Below are 22,991 nucleotides of genomic sequence, written 5' to 3'. Positions count from 1 at the left end.
ACAACGATCAGTTTTGCATAAATCCATTCCACTCTGCTTCATACTGGGTTGTAAGATACATACAAAACTCATATGGACATTTAGCCGAAATATACATTTTGGTGAGCTGTTTGCATGCTCTTTATCTGTTTGCATTCTCTTTACAGGGTTTCACTGTTAACAGACAGAATTAGAGTAAAAGGGGCCAGGAGTAAAAGGAGTGTGCATACCCACTACCTTACACTTTCTTTATTTTTGAACACCTGAAGAAAGTTAAGTGGATCTGCAATAATAACATTGCCACACTATGGTGGTTGTACAGAAACAGCCAGTAAAGTAAACAACATGTTCAAAAGATAAAGGGTTGCTAGAAAAACTTCTATAACTAACTCATTACATAATACCATTGCTCGAGTTACAATCTGATCTGCTGAAAGTTGTGGATATCTAGGCTGTATTTTCTACCAAAGCATCCCAGTAGACACACAATTTGACACAGTCTTCCCCAGCCTGAGGTCTCTTTTGGAAAGACACTATGGGATATTTAGCATAAAAATCCTTTCTGTAAATACTTGCCCCATCTAAAGATTCTGGAAGAGCAACAAGCAATTTAGATTATTGTGCCCCTTAAAAGCAGTAAAATATTGTGAGAGAATGGGGCTGAGTTTAACATAATCTCCTAATACTTTCTCTTTCTTTATTCCACCTATGCAAAAGGCAGTTGGCAGGGGAGGGGGTGTCCTGTCCTCTCCATCCACCCTCACCAAGACTACTATACTCACCCTTCAGCTCCTGTAGCTCCAGGCACAGAGCTGACATTTTACAATCACAGAAGTCTAGGTTCTCTAGTGTCTCAGCTCGTCCGACCTCATCCTGTGGTTGTTCCAGTGTTGCACTGAGCTCTGTGTGAGTCTTCCTGTAAAAATCTAGTTCTTGGTCTAATTCCTGGATGCGATTCAGTAGGAAAGGACATGGAGATGCTCTTCCAGACTCAGTAGTGTTCCCTTGTCTCTCTTTACTCCCCAGCTGCTGCTTAACTGAAGCTGGACTCTTCCTTTGACTCCCTGGAGGTGGAAGTGGTGCTGGCCTGGATGGCCGCATAGAAGTTGGAATACCCTGTGAGATAGGTGCAGTGTTGGGGCTAGTCCTTACTGGCAAATATGGTGAGGCAGAGGCAGGGGTACCAGGTCGAGGAGGTGGTGGCCGTAGCGCTTTTCTTCTCTGTGAAGTACTCTCTACTGTACCACGTACAATATCTTTCTCACAGCTGAAATCCAGAATGGAAAAATGCCGGGCAACATTGTCCTGTTCAAAAGTATCACAGCCACCATGGCCTATGGTATTTGTCAGGCTCTGTTCAAACTGAGCCAACTGCTCTGTCAGTTTGGAGTCAAGGTCCCCACAGATCTCCCCATGGCTCACACCTTGAAGGTTTTCAGCCTGAGTACTTTGACAGACAGGCCAAGTGTCCAGGCTCTCATGGATCCCACTGAAGCTGGAAGAACGGGATTTAGATTTCTGCTGCTGACCATCCATGCAAACAACCAAGTCCTCACAAAGAATGTTTTCGTGGATCAGACTGGCAGCTTCTCCATCGCACTCTAAGCGTTTGCAGCCTTTCAAGTGGCCCCATGAAGTTTTGGGGCTTTGGATGGGCTCTGATTTACCCAACTGGTCACAGTGTTGGGTTTTTACCTGAACTGGAGAATGAGGTATGGAAGAAACTCCATTTACAGCTTTGTCAGAATCTAGAGAGGAAGAGCCTGACACTTCTAAGGGAACAGATCCAATACAACCTTCCTTCTGATGATTTGGTATTTCATTCTGTTTTAGTTCTGAGTCCAAGGAATTCCTTTGCATCAGAGGAAGTTGACAAGTCTTTTCCTCAGTATGGTCTGAGCTCCATCCAGGCTCCTCCCACGCGCCAGGGGCACCTGCTTTGTGAAGACTGGCTGTTTCAGAATCCGCCCCCTTTGGCAAATATCCAGATTTCCATTGCTCCCTAGACTGTAGGGTATTCTCCTCCAATCTCACAAACCGGTGGGGAAAGATGCCACGTTTCCCTCGAACTTCTCCCTCTAGCCAGCCATCTTCCAGAACCCCCAGAATTTGGATCCGTTCCCCCACCTCAAAGTCTAGTTCTGCTGATTCCAGGGCTTGGAACTGATAGAGGGCAATCCCATAAGGTCCTGGCAATGCCACCTCATCACTCCACAGCTTCTCCTTTTCCTGGGGATATGTGTCTTTCACTCCATTTAACTTTGGAACCTCTGATGAAGTTGGCTCATCTGGGTTACTCTTGGCTTTTAGGGGACCCAAAAGCTCCACAAATCCCTCTGGGAAGATGCCTCGGCGACCTTGAATCTCCCCTTCAAACCACCCAGACTCTGGAATTCCAACAATGATAATCACATCCCCTTCCCGGAAATCAAGTTCCTCCTCCATCTGGGCTGAAAGACTCATCAGTGCTCGGGCCTGACCCAGGGCATAGGATGGCATCTCCAGTGTTGTGCCATATGGGAATCGGGGACCAAAACCTGAGAGGCTGAGTTCTCGAACACATGATGATGGGAAGAAGCCACTGGCTCCCCAACTGCTTCGACCTTTGAGCCAAGGAGAGGCTACAAAATCATTCAAAATCACCAGGTCTCCTGTAGGGATAAGGAATACACATTTAAAGAATGGCTCAGGCAACCCGTTTACCTCCCCTTATAGTCCAACTTGAGATTTCAACTCAAAGCAGGCAGTCACAAAGATGTGCTATGTTCTCAGTGGCATCTGACAAACAACTTTAGTCCCATTGCTGGAAAATGTGGCCTCTTGCAACTATCCTAGTGACTGTAGAAATGATTAGACCTCTGTTCCAAGTACAGCAAGTCTACTAAAGTACAGATGTACCAGAAGCAAAAGGCCAAGGACCACTATCACTGGAGCTGTAACGGCGAAAGGGCACAGAACTGATGGACTGACATAGAGATCTACAGGACAGCAGAGCATTACTGATCTCTTTTGCCCAAGGAAGGAAGGCATGAAATTCCCCAGTACCTCTCTGCAGGGCCAAGCTGCCAGGCTCTTGCGAAGTAAAGTTGCTGATACAGACAAACAGCTTCTCTCCCTGCTTCATAACAGGAACATCCACAGGCTCTACAAAACTGCTGGGGAACTGACCTAAAATGGGTAACAACAAATAACATTTTCAACAGAACAGAAAAATTCCTAACTAGCAAAGATGGTAGACATGCTTCTGTCCCTTGATGTGCACTTCATTCTTCACCCATGACATACAAGCATCATAAATCTTTCTCCTGTGGCCAGAGAGATCCACCCTTTTCCTCAGGATTCTCCCAGCCTTTTACACTGATGATATGGTGGGAGGTGCAGCGGTATATAAAAACCGTTAATAAACAATCTTTGGTGCTAACTATTCTGTTGTCAAATCTGTAAATTTGAGAGATTTGTACACTGGTTTCCTCATTTAATATATGCTTGTTAAGATAAAGAAATCTACAGTGTACATTGATGGAAACCCCAAACCTGACTTGTGAATTGAGTTTTGCTACATGAGAATTGATAAACTTTGAAAACACCCATTGGTAACACCAACAATATGCAAATATAAGGAAAATGTTTTATGGTTTACCAGACCATTGCTCCACCTTACTTATTACTGTCTACTATCACAACTGTACAGTTAAGGGAAATTAAAACTTGTTAATTTAATATTGAAACAGAAAATTCCATAGAAGGACCAAGTGAGTTTTTATATTAATCCTCTTCTTTCTTAGAATAGCAAGCATTTGTAACTGAATGACAAACCAGAAATGCTTAGTATGGCTCCCATTTTACTTGGATCTAACCCATCCTTCATGATGGAATTATTTCCCAGCATCTTCTCAGCAAAAATGGGAGTCTAATTTCATAAGTCAGATCCAGTCTGGCATAAGAAAAGATGAACAAAAAGAGCTATGGAAGGAGTGAAATATAGCTAAACAAAGGATTTGGTTCCTAGTATCTTTATAGAAAATCTCCAACCTTTCTTCCAGTCCTTCTTCAAAGGAATGGTTATCATACAAGAGAGATATGTTGCTTTGTATGGGACAATCTCTTCATTCTATCCATATCAGGTTGTTCTTTTTACTAGGAATGTGATTTCCATTATTCATCTAGATGATACTGTAATTGTATCTAGGATTTTTGTCCTTTAAGGAGCAAGGATATATTCTGTATAGATATGGGGCTGCGAGGACATCAACTATACATGCTGTACTTGTCAATATCTCTTAATATTTGTTTTAATTCTAATAGGGGCAGGAAACAGGGTCTGGAGTATGTGTATTTAAACAAGTGGTTCAGAAGAGGGTTAACTCTCCCTATCTGTTAGTGGGAGAAGGAAAGGTATGTCTTAAATAAATTTTCTGTTCTGCGATATAGGATGAGCCACGTGATTGAGCAGTCAGTGGATGCAGAGGGTTGAGAATGGCTCCCTCTCCTGGTTGCTTCAAGCTTTCTTTCTTATGTTCTCAATTAAATGGCAGTTGCCAGACTGCTGTACAGCTTGCTTGAGATGAGAAAGCTATTTCAAAATGGCCTTCTTATGGGCGCAGTTTATTGCAGCACATTAATGTGACATCCAGATGTTACCATTTTTGTTCACTCATTAGCCCGTTTAACTCCTTTTCATCTGTTCTCGTTCTCTCTCTCTTCCAGACACACACACGTGGCTGTGTGCACACCCAGTGGGAGCAATCATTGTCGGCAGAAAGGCCTGGTGCAGAAATACAAATCCCCAAAGTTCCACAAAACTTCATTCTGTAGGCTTTTGGAGGGGAAGCTTTAACATCAGTAAAGACACACGTTCTATTTCCTTCCCCTGCTTTTCCAGTACTCAGTTCCTGAACAGTAACAATTATCGTGAGCATGCATGTTGCTGTTTCGTAATACGAACACCTGTGCACGCATCTTTTGTAAATAATTTTTATACACCAAACTTCAAAATAAAACAACATTGCCACTTTAGGATTATCTCCACATTTTAGAATTAATCTGTATGCTTCAATTCTCCCAGCTTTGTGGAAGCAACAAGCCAGAGGCCCCTGCAGCAAGCTGTGATTTCATCAAATTCATAAAATATGTGTTGTGATGTCACAAGGAAAACTCTGTTACTAACTTCTTTTCTTGTGACATCATTATGCAAATACAAAAAGCTTGCATCACAATGTACGTTTTGTCATCAGTCCCCTTTCATTCCACCCCCCCCCCTTTACATTTGCACATGGACCCTATATACTGACAATTCAAAGCAGGTTTAGGGAAAAGGAAGCCTGTCTCTTCTGAGAAGGCAAGCCAGCCTGCTCCTTTATCAGCGTAGGTGTGAAAATCCCATCTCAATATAAAAGCCTTTTGCAATTAACAGTATTTTTCATTGCTACAAAACACAGGAACACTGATATTAAGAGAGGAAGGACTCAAAAATAGATGCTGACATTTCAGAATTTCCTACAAATGTATGCATGCATGGATGCATGAGTAGGTATTTTTCCTGAATCTGCATGCATGCTCACTATTTGGTGGAGATAACAGAGCACAGTAGGTTAAGAGAGAAGCTAAAGTGGGCAGGGCAAATATTCCAGTATATCCCATCAGAATATACTACAAATGAAAATTCATGTCTGGGCATTGCCTAAGGCAGCCTTCCCCAACCTCCTGACTTCTCAGTTACCATAACCAATAGCAAAAACCTATCGGAAAGGCAACCGGTTGGGGAAGGTTATTGCAAGGACTAGCAGAAGTAAAAATTCTAGACTCTGATAAAATTCATATCCTACCTTATGAGAGGCCATCCCCTTTAATCATGCAATAAGGTGAATGTGACCAAGAGTATCACATCTTTCTCTCAGGCTTGCACAGAAAAAGAGGGACTGCTTTAATGAAAGGCGGAGGGAGGTTTGAAGCATTCATTTTGAATAATTTTCAAAGCAGGCACAGCCCTAAAAACTACCCCAAATTGTTCAGGGTGTTCTGGTCATGCCAATCCCACTTCATGAAGCAGTGAGTATACTGAAACTTATATTCTTTACTGGACCATTTGGTTGGTTGAGGAAACAAAAAAAATGGTTAAAAAAAAAAAGGGAAGCAAGCTTCTGATATATTAATAGCTATCTCATTTCTCTAATTGCAAGACCAAAAAGTACATGGAGGTATCAGGAAGTGTGTGTGAGCCCAAACTTTTACAGAAGTCCAAAAAAATATTAGATAAAGAAACCACACCCCCCCCCAAAAAAAGGGGAGGGAAGGCATGAAAAATTTTCTCTGAACAGCCCCAGAGAAACTATGGGCTCATTCACACAGCCACTTTGCTGAGCTTTCCTCCTGTCCTGGAGCCAGAAGGAGCTCGTGTCAGCATAAATTGCACAGCATACCTTTAAGGCATATCCAGAATGGGGCTGTGCTGCATTGTTGTTGCAGAGGTCTACCATGTGACACAAGGCAGGGATAGGTGGTTTCCTTGGTTGAAATTCCAGTCCCTTCCAGTGGAACCACAGGAAAAGTTACCACTAACCACCACGCAGAAAGCGTGTTGGGCTAGTGCTTGTATGCATCCAATCACACATTTTCTAATTTTTCATCAACCACTAGATAGCAGCAAAGAGAGTTTTTTATTCTTTATTTAGGGTCAGGATGAAATTTCCTTTTTCTTTACTTAGCTTTACTTGTTCAGCTCCTAGAGTACTTCTAACCCAACCAACTTCATGAACTCCTCAAAGACCTTTTAGATGTACCTGTGACTCCTTCCTTCTTCCCAAAGAGCCAGAACTCATCTATGACTGCCAGCACTTCAATGATATCCCCAACAAACAGTGGCAGCTCCTCAGACACACTGGGGCAGAAATCAAAGACAGCCCGCACCAGAGAGCCTGCCTCCATCTTTGGAATCTGCAAGAAAGGGGTACAGAATGAGAATTAGGACAACAACGGCACCGTGTTACAAATTGCAAAAGGCATGTAACTAGGGGCAGAAATGCAAGCCCATTCCAGAAATTATGCAAAGGCTTCTGCCAGCTACTCTTTTGCAGAATACAAAACTTATTCTCACATCCCACTAAACCCAGCATGACAATGCCTTGCTAACCATTTTTAAATAACATTTCAAAAGTAGATCAGGCAATCTCCCACCAACCTGTTAGGCTATTTTGGGACATGGGTTTAAGTGTTCAGAAGAATATGAGTTGTGTGTGGAGAAATAGTCCAAGGACAGGTCACCAATGCAGAAATTCTCCGCTCTGGCAACCAGTCACTTGACAACTTGAAAAATGGTTAAAGCCTCCATCCCAGACGCTTGCCCACAGTTACTCAAATCCAATCTACCTTGCATTAAGGACAGCGATGGACAGGGCGTCTGGTGTGAGTCATAGCTGACTGAAGACATCTCCATGAATGAGCAGAGACAACCACCACTGTGAAGAATGAAAGACCAGCGAGTAGACTGGTCCTTCAAATTTCTCCGGAGAAGGGAAGATCAGGAGGTCACCCACGAGTGCTCTGAATGGCAGCTCCTTGCGAGGAGACCATAAAACAGAAGTTTCCCGCAGGTCTGAGCACCAAGAGCCAAGGGAGATGACATCTGTGCTCTCAGCAGTGATGGAGCCTTTCATAAGGACACTAAGCCAGCCAAACTCACTTTCTAATCACATTTTGAAATGTTCAATTTAACCACTTTATGGATATTAGAGACCTTCAAAATGACGAGCTTAATTTGACATCTGGTGAGTTTTACTTTCTTTGGGTTTAAGAAATTTTAAACAGAGACTTAAGAATTTAAAATAATATACAATTGGCAAAAAGCAAAAAAAAAAAAAAAAGGTGGGGATTTTGATTTAAGAAAGTTTTGAACGGATTGGGAGACCAGAGAGATTTACAATACTGGTTATTTTTGCTGTAAGATTTGAAAAACAAGTATATAATAAAATAATATAATTGTGGGAAATGATTAAATAGAACTAAATCCATATTAGGAACTGAGGCTCGATGAAGGTTGCAAATAGACACTAGAGGGAACTAAAGGAACAGGCAGTAAAGAGTTAAAATGGCTAAGCCAGCTATAACTTTTTCTTATCTTAAAGAGTTTTTTGAAACATGGACTGAAATATTAATAACTAATATCTCAGAAAGGATACAGATTTCAGTGGATAAACGTTTAGAAGATGAGAGAAACTTAAAAAAACTTTTACCTGACATAGATATTATAGAGTTTGAAGGCATGGAAGACAATGGAATTGAGATTACCAAAATGGGAATACAAAAGACAAATCAAGAAAAGGATCTGGGCATGGAACAGCTGCAACAAGAAATTCTGGATGATGCCTCTTTATGGGATTTACAAAATAGGCTGGCGAAAGCTTTGAAGACTCCTTTTAAATCCCAAAGAGTGATGAAAGATCAAATCCTGCGATGCCATAGGAATGATTTAAAGGTTAAGATTGTGCAGAACAAAAAGAAGGAATATAAATGTGGCTATTTGATCAAGGATAAACTATTTGTTTAATATTTCTGGTAACTCCTAATGAACTTCTTACTGAACTAGGACTGAAAAGATGATGATTTTTATACTGTGTATAGATAAAAGTTAGGCTGTGGGGAGAAGAGTTTTTTTATTTGTAATTTTAAAAGAGAGAGAAAAGTTAGTATATTAGCTTATGCTTGGTGTGATGAAGGTTGGAAGCCATTTCTTTGTTATTGTCTGTTGCTTTTTTCTTTTTCTTTTCTTTTCTTTTCTTTTCTCTTCTATTTTTCTTTCTTTTTTCTGCACCTTCTGAAGTTTTTCTTTTTTCTTCTAGTCTAGTTTGTATTAGTTTTTATCATGTTTATTAAAAACTTCAATAAAATTATTAATAATCATTTTAAAAAAGGACAGCGATGGGCAGTTGGTTTTCCTGATAGCAGGCGATGAGAAGGAGGGGAAACTCAACCAGGGGAATCAGCAACCCTGCCTTTGAATTGTCCTGCATTGCAACTGTAAGGGCAGCACTACTTGCCAGTCTTGCTCTTGTGGCACGCACCCTCAAGTCCAGTCATGAAATTTATTTCAACATCCATTCCTGATTGCTCAAGGACAACCTTATCATGCTGGGCCTATAGATTTACAGTTCTAAAGTCTATTTGTTGCACCTCAAGCCTGTGTGATCCAAAGCAGCACAAGGGATTTCAGTTTGTTTGTCATCTCAGCCAGATTGGATTCAATAGGGCTGGCAACTCTGACTAAGATGCCATTCAGCATCTAAGTCAAATAAAAAAAAAGATAAATAAAAGTCATCTGTCTTTTCCCACAAACTTCTGTCCCTCTCTCTAGTTTAGTGATTAGTTGCTCACTCCTATTTTCTACAAAAGCCTGCACTCTATCATCTGCTGCACTCTATCATCCTGGCCTTATTTTCTGCTTTACTTCCTCCTTGTCATCTGGCTCCTGACCTTCTGACCTCTTCTGTTCCCTAGCTTGCTTTCAAATATTATTATTTTCAACCCAGTTCTTCCTTTCGCCCTTTCCTGTTTCATTTTGAACTTGGATGGGTTTCATTGAAGGCTCCACATCAATCATGTACATCCAAGAACAGGGATTGGGAAAAGGAGCTAATTTCACTGGTAGAATATCTGCTTTGTATACAATAAATCTGAGATTCAAGCTCTAGCAACTCCAGTTATGTACATCTGCTTGATACACCATGAAACTAACAGTACTATGTTAAGTGGAGAAGTATTGACCTGGTATAAGGCAGGGGTTACTATGTACATGTACATGACTGTAATCTGGCACAACCCCTACCTTGTCCTAGACCAGCCTTCCTTGGCCTTCCAGGTATGTTGGGCTAGAATTCCCTTACAGTCAGCAGTGTCTGAGAAAAATAGCAATTGTAGCCAAAATATTTTGAGAGTGAAGATTGGGAAAGACTTCTGAAAATATTTCACATACAACTGCAGTCTCAATTCTGTACAGCTTACTACACATTACTGTACAATTTAGTTCTAATATTCTTCAGTAAATGTCACTGGTTGCAGACGGATAAGTCCCATGACAGTAAGAGCCACTTAGACCTTGGGACTGGATAAACTGTTCTGCCCAGTCCCAACCAATCTTGCTTTTATTCATAAAAAAGGGCATGGGGGAAAGCTGACATGAAGCTACTAGTGAAGGAAGAAGTCTGTAGGAGCCATCCCATTTGGGAAACTATTACTAATTTGCACACAGCTCTAAACCAGAAAGGAACTGCCTTCTGGGAATCAAGAGCTACAGCGTGTAGAGCAATTGTACCAATTGGGCAGGGCCAGGTTTTCATTTTTTCCCCTGGGCTTTTGGTCAGATTTTCAAGTCTGGTTTTAAAGATATGTTGAGAGGTTGCACTATAGCTGTGGTGCAAGATGGTAAAAAAACGACACTTTGGATTTTCAAAAGTGACAGCCAGAGGAGGCTCCAGGAGCCAAGAAAAAGGGTTCAGGGACTGCATCCTGAACTAAGCCATCATATAGTGTAATACATTTGTGTGAACCCAGCAACTGACATTTATTCAGTAAACCCTATTTTAAAAAACCATAGCACTGCGATATATGAATCAAGTTGAAATGGGTGGGCCATACCCTTCTGGCTGAGGATTATGGGAATGAAGTTCAATACACGTGGAAGGGTTCAGATTAGCAAAATCTAATTTAAAGGGTACATTAGGTCCAGAAATCACAAAACCATTAGGACTTCATATTGTTAACAAATGTATAGATAGGTTTTAAACATAATCCATAAAGGATGAAAAGACAGAAGCTTGTGTATTGGAAAGTGGGTATGGCATGCATAAAGTATATGCGACCCAAGCAGATAGTGACTGGATTCTCACGCTGCATTATGCTGTAATGTAATTTACTTTGTACCATTTTTTCCCAAAGGACTGAGGTTCTGGCTATCTGATGGACTGCCTCTCCCACTACCAAAGTGGTCTGAAGGTGAAGCCATTGTGAAGATGTCCCGGTCAAAGACTCATCTGTTTGGCATGTCTTTCTCTGAGTCACTCCCAGGCTAAGGAATGCATTCCCTCAAATGAATGTTTTTTCATTTTTAAAATATACCTCTAATAAACAAAATCTTTTATGAATCCAGCCACTTATGATTTATGAACTGTGGCTTATGGCTTAGCATGTTGTATGAACCCCCCAAATTCAATAAACCATGGATAACAAACCATGGCTATTTGTGAGCTCAGCAGTAAGTTAACAGAGCTACTTCAGCCATATCACAGAATATGTGGAGAACGAACGATTCTACTGACTGGGCAGATGTATGTGGGAAATTTCCAAATGCTCATACAGCCAGGTACTTGTGATTTTTATAGGAAAGGAACTGAAGAGGCCTCCAGCTCAACAAACATTCCCCCAAATTCCAAAATCACACAGCTTTTATGAAGGAAACAGAGCATAAGGAGGAGGTATATCTAGCAGGAAAGAAGGGCAAGATGGCATGGAAGATGAGCACTTCCCTGACGCACAGGACTGTGGGCTGGTGAGAATGGATTCATCTATATACAATCCATCTGAATAGACACAAAAAAAGAAAAACCTACCTGGTTATCATTAATTTTCTATCTTTCCAATAATTTTGTTCCTGTCTCTTTAATATTAGCTTGTTTGGAAAATAACAACAGATGCTAAACTTTATCCCAACACTATAAACAGTTTTACTATACCATGAAAAATTTTTTCCTGATGCTTCCGGACAGTTGGAAATTCTATTCTTTCAGCTATATCACAACCATTGTAGCTTCTTCATTTAAATAGTGAAAAAGCCTGTATGCCAGGAATGGACAATGTTTTGATATTAAGAGGCTGCATCACAAGGGTGGGTTTCCAGGGTTGTTTTCCAGGTTTGGGGGGAGGTCTCTTTTATTGTGTTAAACCAATTTTGGGGCTTACAATTTTTGTATATTTCTTTCCTCTATGGCAGGAAAACACATCACCAATGTTTAGCAGAGGGATCTTCAAAAAGGGGTTATGGGACTGTTTGCGTGCCAAAGCTACAGGCTGTGTACCTTTGCTGTATGCCATGAGACTTAGACGACAGTTCCCCATAGTCCCATGCCTTCAGCATCAGAAATCAATAGGGAGAAAGCACGCACTTTCACAAGGTGACACACTTGCCTCCTCTCAGAAAATAAATGGGATATGTGTCCACCCCACCCCCCCACCACCAGGGACAAACATATTGTTGTGCCTGGGAAGTGTCCATTCCTGCATTCCTGCACATGCAGAACTCTGGTTGTATAGTTCTCAAAAGAAGTAACTGGATGTGCATCGACAGAAGTGTGCATCAAAGCCCACAATACAGGATGAAGTAAGTTTGAATGAGGGACTGCAGAGAACAATATGCTGTTTTGATGGCACTGCTTTATTATCAGGCATGGGTTGCCACATGGCAACAATGTGAAGCTTGCCTTTTTCAGAAATGCTGCCTTGGCAATTCCCAGCTTTTATACTGCTAATAGATGGAGAACAATGTTACCAGTTGTCTTTCAACTATGACCCCAGCTGCAACATGCACTATATAAAACAAATCCTTCCTTATGATTTTCTGGATTGGATTGTATCAAATGAATACTTGCTGCCTCATCAAGTTTAAGAGAGTAACTTCATCCAATAAAATAGGACAGCTGCTGATGTAAATGAAAATTATCAGGAAATTCAACAGACGCATTTAGAAACAAAAAATCAGAATCACAAGAGATCCTGAGGCCATGTATTTTGCCTCTTTGTAAGACACATGAATCAGTCCTCTCCATAGATGTGTTATGACCACCCAGACCACAACACAGAAAAGACAAGCCAGGTTGTATACCAACTAAGTGCATGTTGAGATAATTGTAATGCAGTGTGTGTGGGACTATCCTTGCTCTTGATCTGGGAAACCGCAGAATACAGTGGACAGGTTACTGAGTGGGGAACCTGCTCATATACAAGGTACCCCTATACTGTACCGAAGCATCTGTACTGGCTGCCAGATTCAAAGATTTGGTCTTAACAACTTAGGACCAAGACCCTGATTAGATGCTTTTCCCATTATATCCCTGGTTGGTTACTGAAGATTTTGCTAAACATACCAAGGGCTGCTGAATGCCCTTTGGAAGCTGGGCTTGGGCAGGCCTTTTTTGTGATGGTGCCCTCACTTTGGAATGCTCTTCCCCAGAATTCAGGAGGCAGCCACCAGACCAGAACTATGTTCCACAAACCCTGGGTTCCAAGAGAACTCAATGAGGCTCTGTAAAAGAGTAAGGAGGAAAAAGTTCACTTGAATGTAGCCAATTTTCTATCACTAGAGCTCTGCTTTTTGATTAGGAGTTTCAGGATCTTTTTTTTAACTAACTGGTTCCATGGCCTGAAAAAGTTTGAAAACCCCTGCACCGAGGGATATTTTAGGCACCTGTTGAACACTCCAAGGTCTGGTATGAAAGTTAGATGAATGTTTTTAAAATCTTCTTTTCCCCTTCCTGATCTTTTAAAAGAGTCTGTTTTATTGAATATTGTTCTTACGTTGTTGTTGTTTAATATTAAGGTATTCATTGATTATGTTTTTACTATAAACTACCTTGGGATGCTTTGGTATATGAAGCAGTATATAACCGAGTTTTTTTTTCAGGTAAACCATGATTTAAAAACCCATGAGCATTACAAAAGTATAACTGTTAGAAGGATAAAAGAAAGGTTGGGATTATTTATTTATTTATTTATTTATCTATCGATTTCATATTAGGTGAAGGGCTTAGATGCTCTATATTTCTGGTAGAAAGGAAGCAGCTAGGCATGAGGGATCTAGACGAAGGGTCCCCAGACTCTTCAGCTCACTGACCCCTTCATGAAGTTTCAGATTGTTCATCAACCCCCAAACATTTATTATATGAAAATAATTTAATAAATATTACTTTAACTAATAGTACTATGAATAATAATAATAATACCTGCCACACAACACCCCAGACTGAACAATTGTTGATAAGAAAAACAAAAAAGTCTGGATAGTGGACATTGCAATACCCGGAGACAGCAGAATAGAAGAGAAAGAACTGGAGAAAATCACAAAATATAAAGACCTGCTAACAGGAGTAGAACGACTATGGCAAAAGAAAGCAAAGATAGTACCAATAGTTATGGTTGCCTTAGGTGCAATCCCAAAACATCTGCAGCACCACTTGAAGATCATTGGCATTGACAAAAGTCACCATCAGTCAATTGCAAAAGGCAGCTTTACTTGGAACAGCTTACATCCTGCGATGATACCTTTAACACCATCAAACAACATCTGCCTATCTCAGGTCCATGGGAAGGACTCAATAGGTGGATAAAAATGTCAAATCCAGCCTAAACATCTGGCTGACTGTGCAACCAACCATAATAATAATACACCATCAAACAACATCTGCCTATCCCAGGTCCTTGGGAAGGACTCAATAGGTGGATAAAAATGCCAGTTCCAGTCTAAACATCTAGCTGATTGTGTGACCAACCATAATTATAGTATTGACCCCTTGGATAGTCCCATCAACCCTTGGGGGTCAATACTGTATCTACCACTTTGAAGAACCCTGATTTAGAGGCTCTGGGATGAAAGGATCTGCCAGATTAAGAATTGCTTTTCAAGCCAAAGTATGTAGCAATGAGAAGAAACTACATTTGGCAGCATTCTACTGACCTTGAACTGTCCAGATGATTACCAGCTGCAGGATTTTACTCTAGAACAGCACCACTGTTTTCTTCAGAGATCATCTGGAATATTCTTCAAATTATAAAATAGTTGATATCACTTTTAAGGTCTTTTAGCAGAGCCTGCTTGAATAGAAACTATCTTTGGCCTTGCCACCTAAGGCACTGAACAGCACATTTCTCCCTTCCCATCTGGCCATCATATTGACTTGCTATCTCTAGCACTGTTGGTATTCTTTGGTTCCTGACCTAGTCCTGCCTTTGCACCCCAGAAACTTAATCCCTGCACATAACTGGCATAGTGCTATCCATTGGCAACCACATGCCACTTCCAACACTTTACAGCCAGTCAGAAAGAGCTGGATTATTGGAGAAGCTTTGAGCTGAAAGTTAACAATTCATTCAGGGTTTTTTTACTCTTTGTGTAAAGGAGCTACAATGGAGTGCAGCAACAGCTTGTTACCCTGCAAGTGTAAAAGCACTGAAAGAGGTGCAAATTCAGTGACAATGTGGACAAGCTAATGATGGAAAGATAACTAAAATGTATGGCAATTTACTCACATATCCCATCCTTATAGAATACTCTGTCTCTGCTAGAGATCTATAAACAGCCTAACAGTCTTAACATGGAATACAAGGCCAATAAAGAATATTAAATTTGAAATGGTTACAAAGGATAAGAAAAGAAGCATATGGCCCCACCACTTTGGGGGGAAAGCAAATTGGCACAATATATGGAAGGGCTATAATTCTGTGATGGATTCCATGCTTTGCTTGCAAAGTTTCAGGTTCAATTCCTGGCAACTCCAGGAAGATTTGGACTCCATCTGAGGCTCTGAAGAACCAATGCCAGTCAGTGCAGACAATATTGAGCTAGATTGGACTCAGTAGAGTCCATTGGTATTGCAAACTATCCATGACGTACACCTTCCTTAGGACAGGATTTCTTGTGATGCCAGAAAAAGAGGAGGACTCAAAAGTGGGGAGGGGAGCTATAAATAAAGATTTGGAATTTGGAAGAGTTACCAACCCACAAAGATCGATAATCCAGCACAGAAGCTACTGCCTCCAAAAGGTATAACAATGCAAGTCAAGGTGGCCTTGCAGCACAGAATCATAGAGTGGCCATTGTGTAAACCCCTTCTTTGTGCAAGAATCCAAAATAAACCATTCATGACAGACAGCTGTCCAGCATTAGTTTACTATTTTGACATCAGTCAACCTATCAAGTCTAGAGTGGAAAAAAACCGCATTATTGTGGCCCTGCTGAAAAAAGGACTCATTCAGCTGCATAAGAAGGGTGAGCAATAATGAGCAAAAAATGGCATAACAGGTGAATGTAAGGAATGCCAATGGCAGAACAATCTTCTAGTTACTGCAACCATAGCAAATACAATTTAAAAGATTGCCACAGAGATCCAAACCTTATACTAATTATGCAGATATGCACATACAAAAAGGAGAATAATAATATGTGTATACTACAAATATAATTTTTCCAGTATTGTAGCTTGGTGAGTTATCAGAGGGCTGGAACTTGAGATTGTTTTCACTGTATAAGATTGTTTTCTGCGGCCAGCCCTCTCTCATGTTTGGTGGGCTGGCTCAAAAGAGTGTAGCTTATTCCATGATAAAACATCAGCAGAATGCTGTCTCCTCAGGAACATCTGCTTGCCAATCCTTATTCCAAACTTATGCCTAGAGGGAGGAAACAACCTCTCAGCTTCATCCGGCTGCCTCATTAAAGAACCCAGCCTTCTGTCCTAAACAGCAAACTGTTCCCAGATTTCTTGCCTCCAGCTTCCTTGTCTTGACCAGCAATATTCAGTCCAAGTATAACAGGCCAGTGTGCTGCAGGAGAAGGCAATCCAGGGGAGAGGGGGTGGGGAAGCATGTTATGCACCCAAGCTTTGGCTCACGGCTGAGTCACCAGCTTTAACTGCCTGTCGGTACCATTTCCCTCTTATTTCAGGGAAATTCACAAATGAACAGAGATGACAGAAGGAATCCCTATCAACCTTGTACTGCATCAGTTTGGGGAGGTTCACCATACATCCAAGATGACTAGATTCCTCTAGTCTTCAGAAGACTCTGATAGAAAAGACTTCATTGAATTTAATTCTTCACAGTTCTCTCAGTATCACAATAGGTTTAGATTATCCTGTGCAGCGCTTCCATTTCTTCTGCTAAAAGTGTCCCAGCCCTCACTGAAAATAACACAGGGCACCTGACTAACTCCACCCTTAGTGGTAGACATTTGTTTGGGCCAGTCACTTTCAGTCCAGCCTACCTCTGAGGATTGCTGTTGCGAGGATAAAATGAAGGGAGATTCCCCATGTAAGCCACCTTCAGCTCTGGAAAAGCAGGATATAAATCTAGCAAGCAAATGAAAATAAATAAAACACATTGGTAGAGCATCAGCAACAAAGGTTGTACACAAGAGTTGCTAGCCCTGACATTTCAAAGTGTATGAGCATTTCCAGACAAAGATTGTGCCCATTTTGAACCAGCCTCAGACCTGTGGAATCACATAACATCAGTTGGTTTAGGAACTGAGTCAGTTTTTTTCCTGGCTCTGAAACCTGCTGGTGTCTTCTTTGAAAGACTGCAGCTCTGCGGGGCTTGTGTGCAGAAAACCTTGCATCACCCAGGCTCCTGGTACCCAGGCTTCAGGTTCCTTAGCAGGTCTTTCAAGGGGAAAGGTGGCTTTTGTTTTTCCAAGAGCTATGGAAGTTGAGAGAAAGCATCTTTTTTTCTTGTTTTCAACAGTCATGGGCTGGACAACAGTAAAGTCAATCTTGAATTGCTTTTGGACATCGCCTTAACCACTATTAGCTCTCACTAAACCTTCTATAATTTTTAGTCTGCAATTTGGGAATGGCTGCATCAGTGTAACAGGAGAATACCTCAGGGAAGAATAGAATAGAAAATATGTCCTTTATCCCTTTCCCACTTCTAAAACTTGCCCTAGTCATAGGTCTGAAGAACAACCTGCTCCGACCCGTGCTCCAGTCCCCCTACAATATTCTTCTTAGGTATGAGGAAATACTATAATGTAGTAGGCCTCTGCAACTAGAGTTCAACCTGCTCCTATGAAGTTTAAAACTGGAGAAAGAATGTGGCTGTCTATACCTGACAATGTCCCCATCTTTGTCACTTCAGTCAGTCCTTCCAGGTTGAAAAAAAAAGGTCTATGGGGCTCCTACTCAAACTGAATGCAAGCTGAACCTGCCATATGGCTGGCAAACCTGGTAAAATGGCATGAGATGCTCCCCGTCAGATTTTGCCCTTAAATACAAGAAGGTCTGAGACCAAGAGGACAGGAATATTGAGACCAGGACTGGCATCTAAATCCCCATGTATGCCTTTCTACATGTGGCTACTACGTCACAGCCTTATTTGAATACTTCTACATTTCCAGATAAAGCCTTCTGGAAACTTGACTGAAACTTAAAAGAGCAATGGAGATTGTACTTTATTCTGGTTAAACTTGAGATAAAAGTTCCCAGATAATGAGGATGCTTATCAAGTACTAAACTTGACAGGCACTGGACAATAATTAACATCAACCAAATTTGACATAGGGGATTGAAATTAATTAATAGCTACATATTCCTAACCCTTAATATGTCATAATGAACAGAGATGATGTGTCTAGAAGAACCATTGGCAAATCCATCCCCAGAAAGATGTTATTCTTCAGTAATGTAATAATGCAATCTTTGAACCAAATTGTAGCTGGAATACCAATTCATGCATCATTCAGCAACATTTAAAAAGCTACAGTAGCTGCTTGATTATTAATTTTCCCCAAAAGCAGAGATAACATGGTGGGCAGCATGGGGAGGGATTAGACCAATTAAGGCTTTAAGGAAGAATCTTACCACCTATTTTCCTAGACAAAAGATCCATTCTCCTTCAATGAGGTACCTCCACAAATCAGCACATACACACAGTTCCCCATGCGTATGTATATGTACATGCAGAATTTAAACACCATGAGAGGCAGAAATTCAGTGCATAAGAAATCACACACAGTTCTTTAATATCAGAAATTAAAACAAATAGTAAGTGATCTAAGAAATAATAACAAGAGGTTGTCAGGGGACCTTGGACTTGAAGGAACTGTGACTTCTTTGTCAGATACTATATCTATAAACCGTCTCCCAGTTGTGTCATGGTAAGCTATCAGTTTTTCTCCCAAGTGTTCCACATTGGGAAAATAGCATTATGTTAGCATAAATACAGAATGATGGGGGGGGAGGGGGGAAGCTTGCCATGAACTTAATCACAAATTAAATAAATGATTAAATACGGTCAGCAAATTTCAGTAAAGCATATTAACCATCTGCACACTAGACAATCTAAAACCCATTATCACAACTGCTTATGTATTTTCAACAAAGGTGTAAACCACCTGGGATCTGCTGCATTACTGACCCAAAAATGAATAACACAATTCCTTACATAGGTCAAAAAAGCTATCTCTCATGTGTGTGCTTCCAAATGCTTTCAATTTCAACACCTTCCCTACCTGACATCTTCCAAACAGCTGGCAACTGAACTCCAATGCATCTGGAGGGCACTGAAGTAGGGAACTTCCATCACCCTGACCATCAGTTAGACTGGCTGGGGTTAAAGGCAACCATAGTCCAAACATCTGGAATTCGTGCTGGGGAAAGACAGTTTAACCTATCAACACACCAAAGTTATGCTCAGTATTCTATATTTGATAACAGATATGGGACAGGATATATAGAGCATCTTACAACACCACAGAAAGTTTTTTTCCAGCCCTGATATTAATTCCCATATCAATGCAGTTTGAGGTTTAGAAACTTTTTCTTCACAAAGTGGAAAATAATTTCTCTCCCCATCTTGGATCTTGGGGGTAGAGATCCAAGATGGGGAGAGAAATTATTTTCCACTTTGTGAAGAAAAAGTTTAGGGCTCTTATTTATTTTATTTGTCTTCATTAAGTTTCTCAAATCGTCTTTTCAAATCCAGTTTATACCAGTTGCTAATGAACTGCAAAGACGGAATCATAATTATACTCATCATCTGGCTGAGCCCACCCCACCAACCTCCTTAGGAGGCACTGGCTTGAAGACAGAAAAGAGAGGTGCCTGGTCCACAGCAGGGAAATCCAAGCCAGAATCAACCCCCACTTGGGGAAACAAAAGCAGTTTTCCCTCAGTAATCATAATAATCATCCCAAACATTAGGGGCAGTTCTTATTTAGAAACACAACTGCAAGAATGCCTCCCAGCAGATCTGTGCCTTAAAATTAATACCTACTAGCACGGTCAAGAACAGAATTGCTGAAGTGCCAAAGCCAAAGGTTTCACTGGTTATGAACAGTGAAACAACAGCTACGTGTTTCTTCTTCCTGTATACTTAGAACTGCACAACTGGATCTAGTTTCTCATAAGCCAAGGACGCAAACTTAAAAACAAAGTTACTAGAAACAGTGAAGCCAAGTACAGTAAGCACATAAATAAGAAATGTCCTGCTGGATTAACACAGAGGTCAGTTGAGAGGTGTACTGCCTCCAATACAGGAGGTAATATAAAGCCGTCAGGACTAATGAATATCCTTAGCAGCTGGAAGAAAGGGGAAAAAAATGCAAGTAAGGATTGTGCATCAGTTCTGTGCCATTCCAATTCATTGGCAGAGACTGTATCCAAAAGGCAATACCTGAGCATATACTAAGAGAGCCAATAAACATACATTATTGAGGCATCTACCTGTTTTGGCCACCTCACTGTATCTTTCTAACACTCTTAAGCAGAATGCTCTAAAGACTTAGATTTGGACTCACTTTTCCATATGCATTTCTGAGCACGCAACAGAGTATTTGCCTACTCAGTGACTCCATTGTGTGGGAAAGACTTGCTTCTGGAAAGTGTGCATAGCATTATAACCTGAGTTTGAAGAATTCGTTCACTTTGTAGCACCTAGCAAAAAAAGCAGTCCAATTTAACCATCTATAGAAAGCAACTCCCAAGCAGGAGGGTTAGAGAAAGAACCAATGACATGTTAGAAACCACCAACATGATGTAAAATAGATACAGTCAGGTCCAGAAATATTGGGACATCGACACAATCCTAACATCTTTGGCTCTATACACCACCACAATGGATTTGGAATGAAACAAACACAATGTGCGTTAACTGCAGACTGTCAGCTTGAATTTGAGGGTATGTACATCCAACTCAGGTGAACGGTGTAGGAATTACAACAGTTTGCATATGTGCCTCCCACTTGTTAAGGGACCAAAAGTAATGGGACAATTGGCTTCTCAGCTGTTCCATGGCCAGGTGTGTGATATCCCCTCAGTACCCCAATTACAATGTGCAGATAAAAGGCCCAGAGTTCATTTCAAGTGTGCTATTTGCATGTGGAATCTGTTGCTGTCAACTCTCAAGATGAGATCCAAAGAGCTGTCACTATCAGTGAAGCAAGCCATCATTAGGCTGAAGAAACAAAACAAACCCATCAGAGAGATAGCAAGAACATTAGGCGTGGCCAAAACAACTGTTTGGAACATTCTCAAAAAGAAGGAACGCACCGGTGAGCTCAGCAACACCAAAAGACCCGGGAGACAACAGACAACAACTGTGGTGGATGACCGAAGAATCCTTTCCCTGGTGAAGAAAACACCCTTCACAACAGTTGGCCAGATCAAGAACACTCTCCAGGAGGTAGGTGTATGTGTGTCAAAGTCAACAATCAAAAGAAGACTTCACCAGAGTGAATACAGAGGGTTCACCACAAGATGTAAACCATTGGTGAGCCTCAAAAACAGGAAGGCCAGATTAGAGTTTGCCAAACGACATCTAAAAAAGCCTTCACAGTTCTGGAACAACATCCTATGGACAGATGAGACCAAGATCAACTTGTACTAGAGTGATGGGAAGAGAAGAGTATGGAGAAGGAAAGGAACGGGTCATGATCCTAAGCATACTACCTCATCAGTGAAGCATGGTGGTGGTAGTGTCATGGCGTGGGCATGTATGGCTGCTAATGGAACTGGTTCTCTTGTATTTATTGATGATGTGACTGCTGACAAAAGTAGCAGGATGAATTCTGCAGTGTTTCGGGCAATATTATCTGCTCACATTCAGCCAAATGCTACAGAACTCATTGGATAGCGCTTCACAGTACAGATGGACAATGACCCAAAGCATACTGCAAAAGCAACCAAAGAGTTTTTGAAGGGACAGAAGTGGAATGTTATGCAATGGCCAAGTCAATCACCTGACCTGAATCCCATTGAGCATGCATTTCACTTGCTGAAGACAAAACTGAAGGGAAAATGCCCCAAGAACAAGCAGGAACTGAAGACAGTTGCAGTAGAGGCCTGGCAGAGCATCACCAGGGATGAAACCCAGCGTCTGGTGATGTCTATGCGTTCCAGACTTCAGGCTGTGATTGACTGCAACGGATTTGCAACCAAGTATTAAAAAGGGAAAGTTTGATGTATGATTATTATTCTGTCCCATTACTTTTGGTCCCTTAACAAGTGGGAGGCACATATGCAAACTGTTGTAATTCCTACACCGTTCACCTGAGTTGGATGTACATACCCTCAAATTCAAGCTGACAGTCTGCAGTTAACACACATTGTGTTTGTTTCATCCCAAATCCATTGTGGTGGTGTATAGAGCCAAAGATGTTAGAATTGTGTCGATGTCCCAATATTTCTGGACCTGACTGTATTTATAAATACTGTTTTTACAATACAGGTAGCCCCCAGTTTAAGAACGAGTTCCATTCCCAAGGTCTGGCCTTAAGTCGAATTTGTAGTAAGCCAGAACAGTATTATTCTATAATATTGTATAAGTAATATTATGTAATTAACTAGAATCATTGAGTATTTAACTTGAATTTTGCTACAGTAGGCTCTATTCTTAACTATGGGTTGTCCTTAAACCAGGCATTCTTAACCTGGGGACTCCCTGTACTTCCTTTGGTGCCAAGGTACTGGCATCAGAAAAATTATGAGTCAGTTCTGTGATCCCATGAAGGGACCACTTGGTGAGACTGGAGGACTGGCACTACTGATCCATTCTCTGCCTGTTCTTTCCCCATGGCAAGAAAGGAGGGGAGAGAAAAAGAGAAGCAGGTCTTTTGCTGCCTGTTCTCCAATCCTCATTCCACAGGACTGGGCAACTGGCAGCAAAGGAGCCATTATCATCAACTTCTCTCTTCCCCTTTTCCTGTCACCCAGAAAAGGGAATGAGGCTTCTTCTCTGACTTCACAGAGTGATCAGTCCAGAGGGTT

The 22,991-nt window shown here is 41.1% G+C and overlaps 1 protein-coding gene across 3 annotated transcripts in view; it reads right to left on the bottom strand.

Moving 5' to 3' along the window:
- The window catches only part of DNMBP (dynamin binding protein), a 54,837-nt gene that overhangs the window by 26,825 nt on the left and 5,021 nt on the right, over positions 1–22,991 (bottom strand). For 2 of the 3 annotated variants that reach the window (XM_007424754.4, XM_088131721.1), the window contains exons 2-4: positions 6,759–6,912; positions 3,025–3,147; positions 762–2,630 (exon numbers count right to left, since the gene is read on the bottom strand). In XM_007424754.4, the coding sequence (XP_007424816.2) occupies positions 762–2,630; positions 3,025–3,147; positions 6,759–6,903 (2,137 nt within the window). In that variant the 5' untranslated portion in view covers positions 6,904–6,912. Of the gene's footprint in view, positions 1–757; positions 2,631–3,024; positions 3,148–6,758; positions 6,913–22,991 lie in introns of all 3 variants that reach the window. The other variant, XM_088131722.1, reaches the window with a different exon arrangement.

The sequence above is a fragment of the Python bivittatus genome, unplaced genomic scaffold (genome assembly GCF_059951505.1).
Source record: "Python bivittatus isolate LINGU-HERP-01145 unplaced genomic scaffold, Pbiv_v1 ctg000980_np1212, whole genome shotgun sequence".
Classification (NCBI taxonomy): Eukaryota; Metazoa; Chordata; class Lepidosauria; order Squamata; family Pythonidae; genus Python; species Python bivittatus.
Note: the sequence above shows the minus strand (reverse complement) of the source record. Positions and strands in the feature narration are given on the sequence as shown.